At 42.5% G+C, this 23,639-nt stretch overlaps 1 protein-coding gene across 1 annotated transcript in view; it reads right to left on the reverse strand.

Moving 5' to 3' along the window:
- sh3pxd2aa (SH3 and PX domains 2Aa) overlaps window positions 1-22,834 on the reverse strand; it is a 507,011-nt gene extending 484,177 nt beyond the window's left edge. Inside the window, exon 1 of the mRNA XM_078564963.1 lies at window positions 22,554-22,834. Within this exon, the coding sequence (XP_078421089.1) occupies window positions 22,554-22,631 (78 nt within the window). The 5' untranslated portion in view covers window positions 22,632-22,834. The remainder of the gene's footprint in view (window positions 1-22,553) is intronic.
- Window positions 22,835-23,639: the final 805 nt, after the last annotated feature.

Below are 23,639 nucleotides of genomic sequence, written 5' to 3' on the forward strand. Positions count from 1 at the left end.
AAAATCGTTTGTTTTGTCTTAGGCCCTGGAAAATCTAAGATAACCCTTATCTTCACTTCTCCAGGTACTACTTGTCTTTGTCCCACAGTGTGGCCCAAATACAATGCTTTCACTTTGGCAAATTCACTTTTTTATAACCAAACAGGCTCTAACTGATCAAACAATTCATTCGAGTGCTGTAAATGTTCCTCCCAGGTTTCGCTGAACACAACCAAATCATCAGGATATACCACACAGTGGCATAATCCTTCAAATGACCCTTGTGGCTAATCTTTGAAAAGTTGTTGATACATTTTTCATTCTGAAAGGCATGACTTTGCATCAATAAAGTCCATCTGGGGTTACAACAGCTGATACTTCTTCAGCTGTATCGGTTAATGGAACTTCTCCAAAATTGATTTATGGAAAGGATTTTGACATATTGCCTGTCCAATCTTCTCAACACCATCTTCTAACCGTGGAATTGGATATGAAACCACCCTTGTTACCACATTAACTCTGTGATAATCTATAATCACTGTGACCCATCCAGTTTTGGTACCGTTACAATAGGTGAGCTCCAGCTACTGTAACTTGATTTTCCATCATGAACTTGATCTCTCCCCCTCACTTGGGCTAACTTCTCTGGGTTGAGTCTGTAAGTATTTCGCTTTATGGGTAACGCATCCCCTACATTAATATTATGTACGGCCAAAGATGTTTTCCCTGGCTTATTCACACAAATTGATTCATGAGTTTGTAACTGCTTTCGTAAGTCACCAACAGTTTTCTGGAAGATAGCTCAATATTACATTTAAATTTTTAAGCACCTCCCATTTAAATTTTTAAGCACCTCCCTATTATTCAATCTGATTACTGGAGGGTCGACTTTAGAATTTTTGACTTCTGGCTCATTCTCAGTGTTTTGATATTTTTATTTCACTCCCTGCTACTTTTATCACTGTAAATACACTCTTACCCTACCTTCCCTGTCATAGTATTGCTTTAACATATTAACGTGACACATTCACCGACTCTTCCTCCTGGAGTACTCACTATCTAATTTACATCACTGAGTTTCTTTTTGATTTGATAAGGTCCAATTAACCCCGCTTTTAATGGTTCACCAGAAACAGGAAATAATGCTAATACCTTGCCCCCAGTGACAAAATTTCAAGCATTTTTATCTGCTCCACCTTTTTTTGATTTGTTGAGCAATTTTCAAATGGTCTTTGGTCAATTCACACACTTTGTTAATCTCTCTCAGATATTTGGCATATAGCTCAAAAGTGCAGTCTGTGAGCTTTGGTTTATAATTTTTTCCTTCTTTAATTTGAGGGGTCCTCTTACCTCATGCTGAGAGATCAGTTCAAAAGGACGGAATCCAGTGGACTCATTAGGAGCATCCCTGATTATACACAGGGAAAATAGAATTCCTTTCTCCCGATCATTAGCACATTCTTGACAATAGGCTTTAATCATGGTCTCCAATGTTTGATACCACCTTTCTAATGCTCCTTGTGACTGCAGATGATGAGCTGAAAACTTCAGTTGTTTTTTACCCCAAGCTATTCATTATGTTTTTGAATATTAGACACAAAATTTGACCCTTGATCTAATTGTCTTTCCTTAGGTAATCTATATCTTGTAAAAAAAATTGAACTAACTTTTTCACCATCACTTTTGCTGTAACTTTCCCCAAGGGCCCTGCCTCAGGGAATCTTGTCCAAACATATATAATTGTTAAAAGATATTAATTCCCACTTCGAGTTTTAGGTAGAGGTCCTACACAGCCTATTAAGGCCCTGCTAACTGGTTCTTCAAAAGCTGGTATCAGAATTAAAGGTGCAGGTTTACTTGTCGATTGGGGTTTCCACTCTACCTGACATGTACGACATGTCTGGCAGAATTAAACTACGTCCCATTGGAATTTCATGAGCCACTCAAAATTTCGTTATGATACTCAGATGGAACTACCGCACATTTCTCGTCTGCTGGTATTGGAGATGGTTCTGATTCAGTTTGAGTAGGCTGTTAGATACAGTTCTCTCAGCTCAGGATCAGCCTGTTGCATTTCTAATAAAGAAGATGGGGCTAAACATATCAGCCTCATTTTCTTCCTCCTTTTTTGCTTAGGTTTTCAAAAAAGTGTCAGACAACTAAATTTCTACTTCATCTCCCCTTTTTCAAAGATTCTTCCACTTCCTGTCTATTTTACGGGCCCGAGATCTAGACACTACAGAGTCAGGAAACAATACAGGATGTGCCTCCTGTAGCATCTCAGTTTCTTTCAATTCCACTGGTTGTTGCAACACCCTCAGTGAAATAATATTTTTGAGCCAGTCAGGTCATTCCCCAAAATAAAATCAATTCCTGCTATAGGCATTTTATGCACTACCCCAACTGTGTTCTCTCCATTTACTAAATTACTCTTTAATCCTTTATATAATGGAACTGGTTTATAACCTCCGTGGATACATCCAATTAACATTTTTTCCCTTCATTATCCCCTCTGATAGACAAACTGTATCATCAGCCAGCATCAGTGCCTGCTCCAGTGTCTCTCAACATCTTCATTGGTTTGCCTCCTTGATTAGAAGAATAAGGGAATACCTTTCCTCTGAACAAAATCATTAAACCCTTCCGTAATTTGTTTTTCTGAAGTTATTTGACTATTCCGAGGAATTTTCTCTACCTCTTTGGTAGATTCTGAGCCTTCACTTTCACTATGGCTACTTTTTTTTGTCACTTGTCTCCTTCCCCAAGTTAATTTTTTCCAAAGATTCTTTAGGCATCCCTATTACTGCAATAGGTCTCCCAATTAGTTTCCAGCAATTAGCTTTGGTATGTGCAGTTTTATTGCAATTGAAACATTCTATTTTCTATACATAACTTTTAGTTCTAGCCTATCTCCTTTGTTATTTTGGTGCCCTTCTGGCTGTTCCCTAGAACCAGTACCTTTTTCCAACACCTGATTTTCTATTCCTTCAATTTCCCTGTTCATTCCCATACGACCTTTTCCCTACATGTAACTCTGAGATATCATAGCTATCAACCAAACTGCCATTTCTCAGATCTATGATATGTGACGCTCATCTAAATGTGTCTTAATGGTTACTGGAATGCTATTTCAGAATTCTTCCATAATCATTATCTCCCTCACGTTAATAAAAGTGTGTTCCAACTTTAATAAGCAAAACTATTGATCCCACAGCATTTCTTTTTCCCTTGCAAATTCAATAAATTACTAGGCTTTTTCCTTATGGTCCTTCGATAAACTTCAGGGACAAGCTCATAAGCATGGAGTATTGCCCTTTGAACCATTTCATAGTCTGCAAATTGTTCTTCTGACAGACTAGTGTACATTCATAGCTGTACCTAACAGGACAATTTGTAACATTAAGGTCCATGCATCTTCTAGCCACTTCAACTTCACAGCTATCTTTTCAAATGGGGTGAAGTATTTTCAACTCCATCCTCTGTAAACTTGGGCACTAAACAAAGATTTTAGTTAAATCAAAATCCTCAGTGGAATCAATTATCATCTGAACTACCATCTCTCCTTTCTTCCTTTATTCTAAGATTTGCTCCAGCCAATGCATGCAGTCTGGGTTGTTTCTCTTTTTGAAACTCAAGTTCAAGCTTTTGCATTTCCATTTCTTTCAATCTTTTTCATCCAATTCAAGCTTTTTCATTTCCATTTCATTGCCATTTCTTTCTCTTATTCCTTTTTGTTCTAACTTCTCTCTCTAGGGTTCAAGCTTCCGTTTTTCTCTCTATCTCAAGTTGCTTCATTTGCAATTGAACTTTAGCTAACTCTAGCTGTGATACACTAATTTCAGGTTTCTCGTCTTTTAACTCTAAATGCTGGATAATTTATTTAATCATATCATCCTTGACATCTTGCTTTTATTCCTAGCTTCAATTTATCTGCTAACTGTGTAGCCATAGTCAAGGATTTCAAATAATCTACCATTACATTTTGTCTCAGAAAAGTCATTACAACAGTAAGCCATTTTTGAACTCCAACCCATGTAATCTATATATATATTTCACAGCAAATCCTGTTCCTATGAACAACACCTCTACATTCTCATTTTTTTAAGAATTCCCGCAAGGGCCCCCACTTTGTTATGATCCCATCTGAAGTTAATACTGGATAAGTCAGATTCCAGAGTGAAACCCGGCTTGATAGATTCCAACTCTTTTTAACCGTGGAGGAAAGTTGCTGAACAAATTCACAGGAGTCTGATTAACTTCCAACACAAAGAATAAAATATTTATTAAACAAGAAAAATGAACTATATTACACTAGACAAAAGGTTGGAAAGGTCTCAATACAGACACAAGACGACAATTCAAATTCACACTATTGCTTGATCCCAGCAATATCTTTACAGACACAAACCACTGAAGAGTTACCACTAGCTTGACTGAAAGGGCTTCTCACTTGGGACTGGTACAGTTGCAAACGGTTTTCTTCTGGCAAATTCCTGAGCATTCACTTGATGCTTTTCACCCAACTTGTATCTCTCTCTAAGACACCCAAAAACTGCATTCTAAACTCAGTCTTCCAGTAACACCTCTGCTAAACTGACTGCTTTACTGAGTTCTATTCAGTCAACTACTGTACCCAGTAGCCTTGTAGTCTCTCTCATCAGGGAGCTTAAAATTCCTGTCCTCTCTCTGACACACGCTGTCCACAGTCGCTCAGCAACAGTAAAGTTTTTTCTCTAGAATTATTAAACTTTTGACCCATCTCTTTACCTTCAAGGGTTATAAAACCTCATTAAAAACACACACACACACAAACAAACCCAAAAAACCTGACCTTTTAGTCAGGAGTCTATCCAGACTCCCAGGCACCAATACACTCAAACAACCTAAGCAAAACTGAAACCATTTTACCTTTCCTAACATGTAAATAATGTCTACGTATATTCAACTTAAAAATTATACATTGTTCATAACAACTGACAGCAGCATCCATTAGCAGAAAATAACACTCGCATAGCCGCTACATAGTTGTGTGCTGAAACCCAGGCATTAAGTTGTTTAATAAATAAGATAACATCCCACCCACCCTAAATCACAGGTATCAGTCAAGTGAATCTGCCCTGAATTGTTTCTAATGCATTTATATCCTTTCTTAAATAAGGAGATCAAACTGTACATAGTGCTCCAGATGTGGTCTCAAAAAACCCTGTACAATGTAGCAAAATATACGCACTTTTATATTCTATTCCCCTTGCAATAAATGACAACATTCCATCTACCTTCTTAATCACTTGCTATACTGCATAATACTGTTTTGTAATTCACATACCAGGACACCCAGATCAATCTGCGCCTCGGAGTTCTGCAATCTCTCTCCATTTACATAGTATACTTCTGCCTTCTTCTTCCTGCCAAAGCAGGCAAGTTCACATTTTTCCCACATTATACATCTTCTGCCAAATTTTACCCACTCACTTGACCTATCTATATCCCTTTGCAGACTCCTCATATCTTCTCCACAACTTACTTTCCTACCTATCTTGTGTGCTAATTTAGTAACTATACATTCAGTCCCTTCATCCAGGTCATTAATATAAATTGTAATTAGTTGAGGCCCCTGTGGTTAATATATTACCACCTATACCATGAGCTCTTATTTTGCGTAGTAATCTTTGATGTGACTAACTTCTGGAAATCTATATACAGCACATCCACAAGTTCCCCTTGATCTACATTGCTCGTTACTTTCTCAATAAATTAGACAACCTTTTCACAAAACCATGTTAATACTGCCTGACCGCATTGAGGTATTCTAAGTGTCCTTCTATAGCCTCCTTAATAACAGATTCCAATATTTTCCCTATGACAGATGATAATCTAACTGGCCTATAGTTTACTGCTTTGTCTCCCTCCTTTCTTGAATATAGGAATCAAATTCACTATTTTCCAATCTGATGGGACCTTCCCAGAATCTAGGCAATTTTGGAAAATTAAAAACAATGAAACTGCTATTTCAGCAGCCGCTTCTTTTAGGACTATAGAATGAAGTCCATCAGGACCTGGGAACTTATCAGCTTTTAGTTCTAATAATTTCCTCAGTACCGTTTCCCTGGTGATTGAGATTGTTTTAAATTCCTCCCTCTTTTTCACCTCCTGATACACACTTATTTCTGGGATGTTATTTGTATCCTCTACAGTGAAAACAGATGCAAAATATCTGTTCAGTTCATCTGCCAATTCCTTATTTTCCACTATTAATTCCTCAGACTCACTCCCAAGAGGACCAACGTACTTTACTTTTTCTCTTTTTAAATACCTGTAGAAACTCTTATTTCTAGCCAGCTTTCTCTCGTACTCTAATTTCTCCCTCATCAATCTTTTAGTCATTCTTTGCTGTTCTTTATATTCTGTTTAATCTTCTGACCTGCCACTCCTCTTTGCAGTAATTTCCACTTTTTCTTTCAATTTGATACCATCTTTAACTTCCTTAGTTAGCACAGATGGTGTGCCTTTCCCTTAACAGTCTTACTTTCTCACTGGAATGTATCTTCAGTATTCCAAAATATCCCTTGAATGTCTGCCACGGCATCTCTACTGACCTATCCATCAACCCAATTACCCAGTCCACTTTAGCCAGCTCCACTTTCATGCCCTCAATTGTCCTTATTTAAGTTTAAAACTCTAGTCTTAGATCCACTCTTCACTCCCTCAAACTGAATGTGAAATTCAATCATATTATGACCACTGCTACCTAGGGGCAAGCGCCTTCATCATGAGGCCATTAATTAATCCTCTTTCACTGCACATTACCAGATCTAGTATTGAATGCTCTCTGGTTGGTTATAAAACGTGCTGCTCTAAGAAATCGTGCAGCAAATCTCCTCTCGATCTGGTCTTCTGTAGCTTCTCCAAGCTACCCACAAAACTTAAGTTCCTCTTCCCCAGAACCATTCTTGTGAATCTTTGCTGCACCCTCTCTAATGCCTTCACATCCTTCCTACATTGTGGTGCCCAGAACTGGACACAATATTCCAGTTGAGGCCAAATCAGATTCATCTCAACTTCCACACTTTAGTACTCTTATCCCCCTAATGGAAAAGCCCTGGATCACAAATGCTTTTTTATAAAATTACTTTTTCAACATGCCCGGCCACCTTCCACATACACCCAGATCCCTCTGCTCCTTCACTCCCTTCAGAATTGTATCCTTCATTTTATATTGCCTCTCTGAAATTAATCACTTCACACTCCTTTGCTTTAAATTTCATCTGCCATCTGTCTGCCCATTCCACCACCCTGTTTATGTTGTCATGAATGCTGAATTTACAGGACAATTATGTTTTAAACTGTTCCTTTAAAGTAGAACAGGTAGTCCTGAAAAACAGGGTGTTGAATTCCTGGTAAATACTGAAGTTTGGATAAGTGCCCAGGTGACTTCAGGCTACCATAGGGATGGAGGTTGAGAAGGGAGAGAAGCTCAAATAGAAACCCGTTGAGGTGCCAAGTTGTAGTTTTAGTACCTCACACAGCCGAGGAAAAGCTGCTGCAAAGTAGGGAAAAAAAGCATCAGAACTTTCCTAGGAACAGGTCTTCTCCGTTCTGCAGGAATTGATGGGCAAACAAGTGCAGCTGAGCGCAAACCTGAGAATTTGGTGAGTGGGGAGTTGGGGAAGGGGGAAAGGAGGTGATGTTCATTTCCTTTTGCTTTTCTACCTTTAGTATCCTATAGGTATTGGTTATTACTCTACTACAGGGAAAGGAGCTAGCTTTTTGGTGAGTATCTGGCAATTGTTGGAAGGTCTAATCTATTCCTAAGGTTTAGGATAGTAATCAAATATATTTTAAAAAGCAACAGAAATAAGTGAACAATACAATTAAGTGCACATTAAGGATGGCAGGACTAGTGATGCGCCAAGGCTGCAGCACACGGGAGCTCCTGGATATCATTGAGATCCAGGGCAAATACTTCGGCAGTAAGTGTTTGCAGCTCGAGCAACCCAGGCTGAGCTGCAAGCTCTGCAACACAGAATCTTTAGTGCAGAAGGGGGCTATTCGGCCGATTGAGTCAGCACTGGCTCTCGGAAAGACCATTCCACCTAGTCCCACTCCCCTGCCTTATCCCTGTAACCTTGCACATTATTTCTTTTCAGGTAGCAATGTTTCCAAGTGGGAAGTTTCACACTATTTACCTTGTCCATACCCCTCAGGATCTTGATTATCTCTATCAAGTCACCTCTCAGTCTTCTTTTCTCCAAGGAATACAGTCCAAACCCCTCCAAACCATCCTCATGGCTACAGACCTTTATCCCGGAAATCACTCGTGAATCCTCTCGGTACTTTCTAAAATGCATTCACATACTTGAAGTACAGCGCCCAGAACTGGATGCAGTACTTCAGGTGAGGCCTAACTAGTGTCTTATACAAGTTCAACATGGCCTCCTTACTCTTGTACTCAGTGCTCCTATTAATAAACCCTTCTATGCCTTCTATTCTATGCTTTATTAACTGCTCTCAATGTGCCCTGCCACCTTCAATGACTTATGTACATACACCAAGGTCCCTCTGTTCCTGCACCTCCATCAGAGGCTCTCTCTTTATTTTTCCCATATTCTCTCCCATACTCTTCCTGCCAAAATGAATCACCTCACACATCTCTGCATTGAACTTCATCTGCCACTTGTCTGCCCAATCCACAAACATGTCTATGTCCTTTTGAAGTTCAAGACTATCCTCATCACAGTTGACATTTCCAATCTTATCATCTGCAAATTTTGGAATCAAGCGCCACACAGCACAGTCCAGGTCATTCATATACATCAGGAAGAGCAAGGGTCACAACACTGACCCCTGGAGAACTCCATTACAGACCTTCCTCCAATCTGAAAAACAACCTTTTATCACCACTCTGTTCCCTGTCACTCAACCAATTTCTTATCCATGTGCCTACTTTCCCCTTGATTCCATGACCTAGAATTTTGTTCACAAATCTATTGTGTGGCACTGTATCAAATGCCTTTTGAAAATCCACATACACCACATCAATAGCATTTCCCTTGTCAACCTTCTCAAAAACCTCCAGCAAGTAAGTTAATCATGATTTTCCCTCAATGAATCCATGCTGGCTTTCCTTAATTATCTTGCACTTGTCTAAGTGACTATTGATTTTATCTCATACTATAGTTTCCAGAAGTTTCCCTACCATTGAAGTCATACTGACTGGCCTGCAGTTGCCAGCTTTATCCTTGCACCACTTTTTGAACAAGGGTGTAACATTTGCAATTCTCCAGTTCTCTGGCACCACCTGTGTCAAAGGAAGAATGGAAGACTATCACTAGTGCCTCTGCAATTTACACTCACTTCCCCCAGTACCCTAGGATGCATCTCATATGGTCCTGGTGCCTTATCTATTTTAAGTGAAGATAGCCTTTCTAACGCCACCTCCTTCACAATTGTAAATTTTTCTGATGTACCAGTTACCTCTGCTCTCACCTTAGCCTGGGTGGCATCTTCTTCCTCTGTAAAGATGCAACGTACTCATTCATTACCTCCACTATTTCTCCAGCCTGCACAAGCAAGTTCCCTTTATTGTCCCTTATCCACCCTATACTTTTACCACCCTTTTATTATTTACATGCTTATAGAAGACCTTGAGATTCCCGTTTATTAGCTGTCAACCTATTTTTATGCTCTCTATTGCCTTTCTTATTAGTTTCTTCACTTACCCTCTGATCCTTCTATATTCAGCCCGATTCTCCATTGTATTTTCTACCTGAAATTTGTCATACGTGCACTTCTACATTTTCATCTTCGCCTCTACCTATCTTTCTCATCATCCAGGGCACTGGATTTATTTGTCCTACCGTTCCCCTTCAAGGGAATATACCTCGACGTTGCCTGCAATACTTTTTCTTTGATGGTGGCCCATTGGTCAGCCACCACCTTTTCTGCCAACATTTGATTCCAACTCACTCGAATCAGATGCATTCTCATCCCATCACAGTTGGCTATCCGCCAATTAATTATCCCTGCTGGATTGTTCCCTGTCCTTTGCTATGACCAACCTAAACCTTCTCACTGTCCCCTAAAGGCTCTCCCACTCATGTGTAATCCAATTGGGCCAACTCATTCCCCAGAACCAGGTCCAAAAGTACATGTCCTCTCACTGGGCTGGAAACATACTGCTGCAGAAAATTAACTTCAACATAGTCCAGGAACTCTCGCCCCTCTTGTCCCTTTGCACTATTCCTATCCCAGTCTATATTAGGATAATTGAAGTCCCCTATTATGATTACTCTATAATTCTTGCCCCGCTCTGTAGTTTCTTTGCAAATTTGTTTCTCCACATCCCTTCCACTAGTTGGTGGTCTATATACTACACCAATCAACGTTAATGCACCTTTTTCATTCTTCACCTCTAGCCAGAGAGATTCCATCCTTGACCCCTCTGGAACATCCTCTCTCCAGTACTGTAATGCCATCTTTAATCAATACTGGCACTCCCCCACCCTCTTTTCTTCCTTTCATGTCTCTCCTAAACACCTTGTATCGAGGAATATTTAACACCCAGTCCTGCCCTTCTTTGAGCCAGGTCTCTGTTACAGCAACAATATCGTAATTCCATTTGTCAACCTGCAGTTCACCAATCTTATTAACCACACTCCATGCATTCACATACATGTACATTAGCCTGATTTAGGATTTTTTTTAAACCTTCACCCTTATTCTGACCCCATCTAATGACTCACTATTGTCTACTCTAATTCTATCAAACTCACCAAGTATTCTATCTACCTTGGTGCTACTCTGATATAGCCTCATTATCAGTTGATACTTCTCTACCTCCCACTGCCAGTTTTCCTCCTCTCCACTCTGAATTTCCCCTCATTCCCATCCCCCTGCAAATCTAGTTTGAATCCTCCCCAACAGCACTAGCAAACCTCCCTGCGAGGACATTAGTCCCAGTTCCGTTAAGGTGTAACCCGTCCTTCTTGTACAGGTCCCACCTGCCCCAGAACCAGTCACAGTGCCTCAGAAATTGAAAGCCCTCCCTCCTACTCAATTTCTCCAGCCATGCATTGGATTGTTCAATCTTCCTATTCTTTTACTCCCAGTACCACGTGCTAGTGAGCATTCCTGAGATTACTGCCCTTGAGGTTCTGCTAATTCCCTTCCTAACTCCCTAAGATCTGCTTTCAGTACCTTACCCCTTTTCCTACTGGTCATTGGCCCCAATGTGGACCACAACCTCTGGCTGCTCACCCTGCCCCAAAAGAATGTCCTGCAGCCACTCTGTGACATCCTGACCCTGGCACCAGGAAAGCAACATGCCATCCTGGATTCACGTCTACAGCTGCAAAAATGCCTGTCTGTTCCCCTAACTATGGAATCCCCTACCACTATGGCATTTCCACTTTCCCTCCTCCCCTCCTGTGCAGCTGAGCCACTTGTGGTGCCACAAACTTGGCTCTTCCTAAAGTTCTCTGAGGAACCATCTCATTCACCAGTACCCAAAATGGAAAAGTGGTTAGACGGCAAAATAGCCTCAGGGGATTCCTGTACTACTTGCCTGTTTGTCTTAGATACTCTGGCGGTAACCCATTCTCTCCCTGCCTGTGTACTTCTTAGCTTTGATGTGACCACCTCTCTAAATGCGGTATCCACATAATCCTCAGCCTTGCGAATGCAACACTGACGTCAACCACCACTCGAGCCTGGAACTCAGAGCTCAGCTGGTGACGCTTCCTGCAGCGGTAGTCGTAGAGGACACTTTGTGCCTGCACAACTTCCCACATCCTGCAGGATGCACATTACATGTGGTCAAGCTGCATTGGCATGCCTTAAACTTTATTACAGCATTTATTATAGGGTCATGAAGATACTAATGTATATAATGTTAGTGGAAATTATTTTAAGTTGGACCTGTCATAGGGTCTGCGTCTGTAGGTGACTGTGTATGTGTCTTAATTGGATTAAAGGTAGCTAGTCCAGATGCTTTGATGTATAGTAGGTTTTGAGATGTTAAACAGTAAGGTAGAGGGTACATTTGCATTTTGTTGCATAAACCATTCAAAGACTGGGGGTGAAATTTTGCAAATAACTAGGAGACAAGCAATATGTTTATATTACTAATAAACCTGGTACTATGAAAGGGGTTTTATTGTTAGAAGTGGAGGAGTTCAAAGGGCCTGGTGATTCGATGAGAATTTGCATTCAAAGGAATGGCTAGGTATATACAAAAAAAGTGTGCGTGTGTGGGTGTGGGGGACAGAGGCGTGTAATATCAAAGCAGCCTGTAAGCCCTACAACTGTCTGCAAAGGAAACAAAAAAAATGTGCTTTGCCTGCTGTCTGTTTAGAGTCAACGGGTTATTGTTGCCTTAGTGAAAATATTTACCTGGGAGTGATTAATTGGGGGGGGGGGGGATTTGTTTAATAGTTATTATGGTAGTAATTTGTAGACACGTGTTTAATTTCTTGTTAAATAAATAAATGTTTAATTTATATTAAAAAAACCGAGGCTTGGTGGGTTTCATTTCTGAATTCAGAGCTATATCTCAAACAAACCAAATTGAAAATATAGGTTATGACAGCTGTTTAAAGTTTCTCTCTGGGGTTTTAAATAACTCAGCCTTTACCAACTGTTGTGTCACAACAAAATTAATTAATAAATAAATAAATAGTTAAGTATTTTCTTCATCAATTTAGAATAATTCCTATGTACACTACAATTTACTGTAGTTATTAATTTTTTCTACTCATTCACAGGATGTGGGCTTTGCTGGCTGGGCCAGCATTTATTGCCCATCCCTAGTTGCCCTGAGATGCTGGTGGTGAGCTGCCTTCTTGAACCACTGCAATCCACGTGGTGTAGGTACATCCACAGTGCTGTAAGGAAGGGAGTTCCAGGATTTGGACCCAGCATCAGTGAAGGAACAGCGATATATTTCCAAATCAGGATGGTGAGTGACTTGGAAGGGAGCCTCCAGGTGATGGTGTGCCCATCTGCTGTCCTTGTCCTTCTAGATGGTAGTGGTCGTGGGTTTGGAAGGTGCTGTCAAAGGAGCCTTGGTGAATTCCTGCAGTGCATTTTGTAGATGGTACACACTGCTGCTACTGTGCATCGGTGCTGGAGGGAGTGAATGTTTGTGGATGTGGTGCCAATCAAGCAGGCTGCTCTATCCTGGATGGTGTCAAGCTTCTTGAGTGTTGTGGGAGCTGCACTCATCCAGGCAAGTGAGGAGTATTCCATCACACTCCTGACTTGTGCCTTGTAGTTGGTGGACAGGCTTTGGGGAGTCAGGAGGTGGGTTACTCATTGCACGATTTCTAGCCTCTAATCTGCTCTTGCAGCCACAGTATTTATATAGCTAGTCCAGTTCAGTTTCTGGTCAATGGTAACCCCCAGGATTTTGATAGTGGGGGATTCATTGGTAATGCCATCGAACATCAAGGGGCAATGGCTAGATTCTCTCTCTTGTTGGAGATCCTCAATGCCTGACACTTGTATGGCACGAATGTTACTTGTCACTTGTCAGCCCAAGGTCTTGCTGCACTTGGACACAGACTGCTTCAGTATCTGAGGATTCGTGAAAGGCGAACATTGTGCAATCATCAGCGAACATCCCCACTTCTGACCTTATGATGGAAGGAAGGTCATTGATGAAGCAGCTGAAGATGGTTGGGCTGAGGACACTACAAGGAGGAACTCCTGCAGAGATGTTCTGGAGCTGAGATGGTTAACCTCCAATAACCACAACCATATTCCTTTGTGCTAGGGATGAATCCAACCAACAGAGAGTTTTCCCCGATTCCCACTAACTCCAGTTTTGCTAGGGCTCCTTGATGCCACATTTGGTCAAATGCTGCCTTGGATGTCAAGGACAGTCACTATTACCTCACCCCAGGAGTTCAGTTCTTTTGTCCATGTTTGAACCAAGGCTGTAATGAGGTCAGGAGCTAAGTGGCCCTGGCAGGACCAAACTGGGCGTCAGTGAGCAGGTTATTTCTAAGCAAGTGCCACTTGATAGCACTGCTGATGATCCCTTCCATTACTTTATTGATGATCGGGAGTAGACTGATGGGGCGGTAATTGGCTGGGTTGAATTTGTCTTGCTTTGTGTACAGGGCATACCTGGGCAATTTTCCGCATAGCTGGGTAGATGCCAGTGTTGTAGCTGTACTGGAACAGGTTGGCTAGGGGCGCAGCAAGTTCTGGAGCACAAGTCTTCATTACTATTGCCAGAATATTGTCAAGGCCCATAGCCTTTGCAGTATCCAGTGCCTTCAGCCATTTTTTTGATATCGCATGGAGTGAATAGAATTGGCTGAAGACTGGCATCTGTGATGCTGGGGACCTCCAGAGGAAGCCAAGATGGATCATCCACTTGGCACTTCTGGCTGAAAATTGTTGTAATTGCTTCAGCCTCATCTTCTGCACTGCTGTGCTGGGCTCCTCCATCATTGAGGATGGGGGTATTTGTGGAGCCTCCTGCTCCAGTGAGTTGTTTAATTGTCCACCACCATTCATGACTGTATGTGGCAGGACTGCAGAGCTTAGCTCTGACCCATTGGTTGTGGAATCGCTTAGCCCTGTCCATCGCTTGCATGCCAAACAGCATAAGCATCAAGTAGTCCTGTGCTATAGCTTCACCAGGTTGACACCTCATTTTTAGGTATGCCTGTTGCTGCTCCAGGCATGCCCTCCTGCACTCTACACTGAACCAGAGTTGATCCTCTGGCTTGATGGTAATGGTAGAATGGGGGATATGCCAGGCCATGAGGTTACAGATTGTGTTTGAGTACAATTCTGCTGCTGTTGATAGCCTACAGTGCCTCATGGATGCCCAGTCTTGAGTTGCTAGATCTGTTCGAAATCTATCCCATTTAGCACGGCGATAGTGCCACACAACACGATGGAGGGTATCCTCATTTTGAAGGCAGGACTTCGTCTCCACAATGACTGTGCAGTGGTCACTCCTACCGATACTGTCATGGACAGATGCGTCTGCGGCAGGCAGGTCAGTGAGGGTGAGGTCAAGTATGTTTTTCCCTCTTGTTGCTTTCCTCACCACCTGCCACAGATCCATTCTAGTAGCTATGTCATTTAGGAGTTGGCCAGCTCGGTCAGTAGTGGCGATACCAAGCCACTCTTGATGATGAACATTGAGGTCCCCCACCCAGAGTACATTCTGTGCCCTTGCCACCCTCATTGCTTCCTCCAAGCAGTGTTCAACATGGAGGAGCCCTGATTCATCAGCTGAGGGAGGGCAGTACTCAGTTGTAATCAGCAGAAGGTTTCCTTGCCCATGTTTGCCCTGATACCATGAGACTTCATGGGGTCTAGAGTCAATGTTGAAGATTCCCAGGGCAACTCCTTCCTGAATGTATACCACTGTGCCGCCACCTCTGCTGGGCCTGCCCTGGGATGGTGATGGTGGTGTCTGGGACATTATCTCTAAGGTATGATTCCGTGAGGATGACTATGTCAGGCTGTTGCTTGACTAGTCCAAGAGACACCTCTCCCAATTTTGGCACCAGCTGCCAGGTGTTACTAAGGAGGGTCGACAGGGCTGATATTGCTGTTGTCTCTGGTGTATAAGTTGATGCCGGGTGGCCCGTCCAGTTTCATTCCTTTTTTGTGACCTTGTAGCGGTTTGATACAACTGAGTGACTTCCTAGGCCACTTCAGAGGGTATTTAAGAGTCAACCACATTGCTCTGGGTCTGGAGTCACACGTAGGCCAGACCAGGTACAGACGACAGATTTCCTTCCCTAAAGGACATTCGTGAGCCAGATGGGTTTTTACAACAATCAACAATGATTTCACGGTCATCATCAGACCATTAATTCCAGATTTTTACTGAATTCAAATTCCACCATCTGCCGTGGCAGGATTCAAACCTGGGTCCCCAAAGCATTACCCTGGGTCTCTGGATTATTAGTCCAGCGACAATACCACTATGCCATCGTCTCCCCTGGTTAAATGCTAGTATCACCCACAAATACAATTAAAAGTTATCCGTTTCATAATTACACCTCTATGTGTATTAGGGCTCACGCTGTTTTCAAACTCCCGGCTTCCTCACCGCTCTCACTGTTTAAATACTCTCAGTTGTCCCTCCAGGAAGGGGGAAGTTACCTAGATGCTCTGTACCAGAAGGCAGTCAAACCACATAGGATAGGGTCTTTAAATTTGGTCAGTGACAGGAAGGTGTGACTGCGAGTGAGGCAAGGGGGCCCAGAGGGCAGGAGTGTCAGCCTCTGCAATTGTCCAATAGGTTAAAAACAAACAGTAAGCGTGTTTTTAAATATATAAAAAGGCAGGGACAGGCCAAAGTGAACATAGGCCTCTTAGAGAATGAGGCGGGGGAAATAATAATGGGGAACCAGGCAATAGCAGAGGAGTTGAATAAATACTTTGCATCAGTCTTCATGGCAGAAGGCACTAACAGCATTCCAAAAATTCTAAATAATCAAGGGGGAAAAGTTGGGGGGGGTGTGGAGGAAATAAATACAATAACTATCCCTTGAGAAAAAGAACTAGAGAAACTAATGGGGCTAAAGGCCAATAATTTCTCTGGATCTGATGGGTTGCATCCTAGGATATTAAAGGAAGTAACTACATATATAGTGGATGCACTGGTATTAATCTTCTAAGATCCCTTAGATTCTGGAAAAGTCCCAGAGGATTGGAAAACCGCAAATGTAACAACCTTATTCAAAAAGGGAGGAAGACAAAAAACAGGTAACTATAGGCCAGTTAGCTTAACATCTGTGATTGGGAAAATGTTAAGAGTCTATTATAAAGGATGTAATAGCAGAGCATTTAGAAATATATAATATAATCAAGCAGAGTCAGCATGGCTTCATGAAGGGGAAGTCATGCTGACAAGTTTATTAGAATTCTTTGAGGTAACAAGCAAGATAGATAAATGGGAACCAGTAGATGTAATATATTTGGATTTCCAAAAGGCATTCGATAAGGTACCTCACAAGTTAAGAGCCTATGGTGTTGGGGGTAGTATATTAGCATGGATAGAATAACTAATAGAAGGCAGAGAATTGGGATAAGGGGGGCATTTTCAGGGTGACAATCCGTAACTAGTGGAGTACCACAGGGATCAATGCTGGGGCCACAATTATTTACAATACATATTAATGACTTGGATGAGGGAAGTGAATGTACTAACGCCAAATTTGCGGATGACATAAAAATAGGTGGGAAGGCAAGTAGTAAGGATGACACAGAGTCCGCAGAGGGATATAGACAGGTTAAGTGAGTGGGTAAAAACTTGGCAGATGGAATATAATGCAGGAAAATGTGAGGTTCTGGCAGGAATAGAGGAGCTGAATATTATTTGAATGAATAAAAAGCTGCAGCACAGAGGGATTTGGAGGTCTTGTGCATGAATCACAAAAAGCTAGCATACAAGTTCAGCAGGTAATAGAAAAGGCAAATGGAATGTTGGCCTTTATTTCAAAGGGAATGGAGTATTAAAATAGGGAAGTCTTGCTAAAACTATACAAGGCACTAGTTAGACCACACCTAAAATACTGTGAGCAGTTTTGGTCCCTTATCAAAGGAAAGATGTACTGGCATTGGAGGCATCCAGAGAAGGTTCACTCGGTTGATCCCGGGTATGGAGGGATTTTCTAGTGAGGAGAGGTTGAGTAGGTTGGGCCTATACTCATTGGAGTTTAGAAGAATGAGAGCCACCTTATTGAAACATAAGATTCTTATGGGGCCTGGCAGGGTAGATGCTGAGAAGTTGTTTCCCCTTGTGGGAGAGTCTAGGACCAGAAGGCATAACCTCAGAGCAAGGGGCCGTCCATTTAAGACACAGATGAGGAGGAATTTCTTCTCTGAGGGTTGTGAATCTTTGGAATTCTTTACCAGAGGGCTGTGGAGGCTGGGTCGTTAAATATATTCAAGGCTGAGATAGACAGGTTTTGAATCAGTAAGGCAATCAAGGGCTATGGGGAAAAGGCAGGAGTTTAAAATCATCAGATTAACCATGATCTCACTGAATGGCAGGGCAGACTCGATGGGCCAAATGGCCTACTTCTGCTCCTGTGTCTTATGGGATACTAGGCTAGGGGATAGGTCAACAGAAAGCAGTGGCAGATATTTTAGGGGATATTTCAGAATACTCACAATAAGTATATTCCTACTATAAAGAAAAATTCTAAGGGGAGGACCCACCTCTGTGGTTACCTACAGAAGTTAAGGAAAGCATCAAGCTTAAGGAAAAGCATACAACTGCACAAAGATGAGTGACAGGTCAGACAACTGGACAGAATATAAAGAACAACAGAGAATGACTAAAAGGTTAATTCGGAGAAATAAATTAAGAATATGAGAGGAAGCTAGCTAGAAATGTTAAAACAGATAGCAAGAGTTTCTACAGGTATTTAAAAATGAAAAAAGTAGTGAGTTAGTCCTCTAGAGAGTGAGAATGGAGAGTTAATAGTTGATAATAAGGAAATGGCAGATGAAATGAACAAACATTTTGCCTCAGTCTTCACTATAGAGAATACAAAGAACATTCCAGTAATAGCTGTAAATCAGGAGGTGGAAGGGAGAGAGGAACTTGGTGAAATTGCAAACATGACAGGAGTAGTACTGAGCGAACTGATGGAGCTGCAGGCCAACAGGTTTCCGGGTGCAGATGGACTTCATCCTAGGGCCTTAGAGGTGGCTAATGAGGTAGCTGATGCGTTCGTGTTAATTTTCCAAAATTCCCTAGATTCTGGAAAGGTTCTGTCAGACTGGAGCAGCAAATATAACCCCTCTATTCAAGAAGGGAGAAAACAGGAAATTATAGGCCAGTTAGCTTGCTGTCTGTCATGGGATGGTGCTGGAATCGATCATTAAAGAGGTTTTAGCTGGGCACTTAGAAAAACTCAAGGCAATCAGGAAGAGTCAGCATGGTTTTGTGAAAGGGAAATCATGTTTAACCAATGTATTAAAGTTCTTTAAAGGAGTAACATGCGCCGTGGATAAAGGGGAGCCTGTAGACATTTGTGCTTGGATTTCCAGCAGGAATTTGATAAAATGCCACATCAAAGGTTATTGCGGAAAATAAAAGCTCATGTGTAAAGGGTAACATATTAGCATGGACAGAAGGTTGGCTGGCTGGCAGAAAACAAAGACTATGCATAAATGGGTCTTTGACTGACTCACAGGATGTGATGAGTGCAGTCCAGCAGGGGTCTGTGCTGGGGCCTCAACTTTGTACCATTTACATCAATGACTCAGATGAGGGGGTGAACACACGATAGCTAAATTTGCAGATGACAACATGCTCTCCTACCTACCTTTGTGAAGATGGCTTTAGAGGTTTGCAGACAAACGTAAATAGGATGAGTGGGTGGGCAAAAATCTGGCAGATATCGAATATAATGTAGAAAAACGTGAAGTTATCCACTTTGGCAGGAAGAATTAAAAAGCAGAGGATTACTTAAACGGAGAGCAGCTGCAGAATTCTGAGGCCCAGAGGGATCTAAGTGTTCTAGTGCATGAGCCACAAAGTTAGTATGCATGTACAGCACGTAATCAAGGCAGCTAATGGAATGCTATCCTTTATTACGAGAGGGATTGATCATAAATGTAAGGATGTTATGCTTCAGTTATACAGGACATTGCTGAGACCACGTCTCAAATACTGTGTGCAGTTTTGGTCTCCTTGTTTAAAAGGAGGATGTAAATGCGTTGGAGGTAGTTCAGAGGAGGTTTACCTGATTGATACCTGGAATGAATCTTATGAGGATAGGTTGGACAGGCTGAGCTTGTTTCTACTGAAGTTTAGAAGAGTGAGGAGTGACTTGATTGAAGTATGTAAGATCCTGAATGGTCTTGGCAAGGTGGACGGGGAAAGGATATTTTCTCTTGTGGGTGAAGAACTAGGGGGCACTGTTTTGAAATTAGGAATTGCCCTTTTAGGACAGAGATGAGAAATTTTTTCTCTGAAGGCTGTGCACCTTTGGAACTCTCTGCCTCAGAAGAGGTGGAAATGGGGTCATTGAATATTTTAAAGGCAGAGGTAGATTGATTCCCTTGCCTAACAAGAATCTAAGGTTATTGGGACAGGGGGGTAGATGGGAATGTGGAAACAAACAGGTCAGCCATGATCTTATTGAATGATGGAGCAGACTTGAGGGCCGAATGGCCTACTTCTGGTCTTATTTCATATATTCGTATGAGAGCAGAAGGAAAGCTTTCTACAGGAAAAACAGTTATACCAGAGCTGACTTAAACCAGTTAAAGGGGTCAGATACAGGAATCTTTGGAATTCTGGATTGTTCAGACTGTCACGAACTGAGGGCAGAGATTCGACAAGGTGTGCCTTGCTGGGAATAATCATAGCTGGGAAAGCTCAGGCAGAGCGAAGCGATTGTTGAAGGATAAAGTTTTGATCTGGTGTGGAGGAGTTTGGTGAACCCCTGCTGGAGACTAGGAGCAACTTTGAAGCCGTCCCTTTAATACTGCTTATCTGAGAGTAGTGTGGAGTAAAACATTGAGACATATTTTCATTCTTTGTTAATGTGAAACGTACCTCCCTCTTTAGTTTGGGAGGCAGTGGCATAGTGGTATTGTCACTAGACTGGTGTGTATATATGGCTCTGTGTGCGCGGATAATTTAATTAAACTAGAGACAATTAAACTGCGAGGTTTAAATTATCAAAGAAGCGAGGAGTAAAATAGGTATTTGAAATGGAAATGAGTAAAGCTAGGGTGAAGTCAGTAGTTACGGCATAAATGAGATTTGCATTTTTTAGAAAAATGGAGTAGTGTTTGATTTTCACAGAAATGTGGAAAATGTTTACAGCTAGCAAGATAAATAAGGCAAGGGTATTACATTGATTTTTCCCAAAAGTGCTGGCCATAATGAAAACATGAAAGATTTTTATATTCTGGGAAAAGTAACTTCTAAAGACAAGTGGAAACAATAGGATTTATAAATCAAAAGGTATAAAATGTATTTTAAAAAGGGTGGAAGGCTGTGAGAGGTGTGGTCATGAGAGATCTTGAAAAGTGACTGTGAAACAACCTTGGGGGGAAAAAGCCTCTAGCAACCATGGAGAAGTCTGCTGTTCCAGTAACCAAAGTTGTGCTAAAAGCCTTTTGAAGTCCATTGTCCAGTGGGTGCTTGTGGTAAAATTTCTGGATGACTTTATAAATTCGGAATCTATTTGGACTGTTCTCTCAAAGGGGATGTGTAGTTGGCACAAAAGCAGAAAATGCTGGAAAAACTCAGGTCTGACAGCATCTGTGGAGAGAGAAACAGAGTTGACGTTTCAAGTCCACATAACCCTTCTTCAGAGCTACAGAGAAGTAGAAATGTGATTAAATGAGAGGAAGATATGTTTGGTGGCGGCATCATGCTGGAGTTGGTGGAAATGGCAGAGAATGATGTTCCAGAGGCTGGTGGGGTGCAAAGTGAGGACAAGGGGTATTAGACGTGCAGTTGAGAGTCTAGTTAAAGAGAAATTTTGGAAACTGTTATAACTGTGTAACTGTAATACTGCATGTGTTTAAGTTTTTTCTTTTGTTAATAAATGATTTAATTTAATCTTTAAAATCTCTAAAGGTGGTAGTGGACTCATTACTTCTGACTTCAGTGCACAAGCCTTCTCGTAACATATACAAATTGCAAAATCGTTGTGATAGCGTGGCCAAGTTTCCCTTAAGTTTGGTCAGCCTGGCAAATGCCACCTGACATATCATAACACTGTGGCCCCAACAGTAATGTGCCTAAAACTGTCCATACTAAGTTCAGTTAACTCAACCAAGCCTTCCTGAACTCAGGCAATGCATAAATTCACTGAACCATTGGGATATGCATCTTTCCAAATTATCTAAAGAAAAAAAATTCTAACAGCAACAATAGATATCTAAACCACTGGCTCGTTTCAGTCATGAATTGCTGGAGTCAACCATCACAAATCCCATATTATTAGCCATTGCAACACCTGATCAAAAGATCTAGTCAAGTCAGCTTAGATTCTCGATAAAGTGATGCTGCATGTTTCCACTGAAGTAATAATACAATTGAGGCACCAATAAAATCGATGTTAAAACTGAGAATTCTGTATAGTAAATTGGAACATAGGGAAATCAGTTTGTGAGGCTACAAGAAACATAAATCCTTGCCGTTGTTATTGGTGAAGCTTGGTTTAAGACAACACTCAAACCGTAGAAAATCTGACTGACACCTTTAAAGTTACTACTTTGATGGAATTCACACCTTATTGAGCTAAAACGTAAACATTTAAAATTTCCAAATCCCAGTGGATAAACGCAATCACCACCTTCTCAAGAGCAATTAGAGGTGGACAACAAAGGCTGGCCTTGCCAGTGACACAACACCCCATGAAAGACTTTTTAAAATCCCCACGACCTCCAGTTAAACAGATCAGACAGAGACCACAGCGGGTGGGAGGGAAATGGTGCTTTTTTTGTTGAATTCTTCACACTGACTTTGGAACAATCCAGAGCCAGTTGCAACTCCGGCTGTGTAATGGAGCTCCCCCCCACCCCACCTCGCGACCCTCCGCCGCTCCCACTTCCTCACTCACGTAGTGTTTGTTCGGGTTCCTCCGTTTCCTCACGTCCTGGACCCGAACATCCATCACTGCACGGCCCGGGGGCTGCATTCTCCCGGTTGCTCCACTCTCTCTCTCGCTCCGCTTCCCGACACGTTCCCCGCAGATCCGCGCCTGGTGACCGGCTCAGACAGCGGCTACTGCAAGTTCCACAACTCTCCTCCCCCTCACTCGATGTACGGTCTCGCCTGCGCCTTCCCACCCCCCCGCTACCAATGTGCCGTTACTCGCTCCCGGTGCCCGCTTTCTTGTCTGGGTAATTCCAGCCTCCCACCCCGCCGTCTGACGAATTTTTCAAACAGCCAATCTTGGGCAGTTTGGTCCCACGAGCTACTGAAATTCACCAATCAGAGCAAAGGGAAGTGTCATCAGGCCACGACCCTACTTAGCCGCTCCCACCAGAAAGCAGCGTGAGATTTAAACGGCGCGCGAGCGCGGGTGGTTGTGCGACACCAGGAGGAAAAAAAATGAGGGCGGAGTAGCGGAGGAGCTGGGGGGATTGGAGGGGGGATTTTGGGAGGGAGGATTGGAGGCGGGATTTTGGGAGGGGGGATTGGAGGGGGGATTTTGGGAGGGGGGATTGGAGGGGGGATTTTGGGAGGGGGGATTGGAGGGGGGATTTTGGGAGGGGGGATTGGAGGGGGATTTTGGGAGGGGGATTGGAGGGGGGATTGAAGGGGAGCTGGGGGGATTGAAGGGGAGATGGGATTGGAGGGGAGCTGGGGGGGATTGGAGGGGAGATGGGGGGATTGGAGGGGAGGGGAGCTGGGGGAATTGGAGGGGAGGGGAGGGGGGCGGTGGTTGTGCGACACCAAGAGGAAAAAATAGGGGTCCTGTGAATGCGGAGTAGAGGAGGACAGGGAAGTGAGAGGAGGAAAGAGGGGGATTTTGGGAGGGGGGATTGGAGGGGAGATGGGGGGATTTTGGGAGGGGGCCGGGTGGAGGGGAGATGGGGGGATTTTGGGAGGGGGCCGGGTGGAGGAGAGATGGGGGGATTTTGGGAGGGGGCCGGGTGGAGGAGAGATGGGGAGATTTTGGGAGGGGGCCGGGTGGAGGAGA

Source organism: Cetorhinus maximus, chromosome 20 (genome assembly GCF_964194155.1).
Source record: "Cetorhinus maximus chromosome 20, sCetMax3.hap1.1, whole genome shotgun sequence".
Taxonomy (NCBI): Eukaryota; Metazoa; Chordata; class Chondrichthyes; order Lamniformes; family Cetorhinidae; genus Cetorhinus; species Cetorhinus maximus.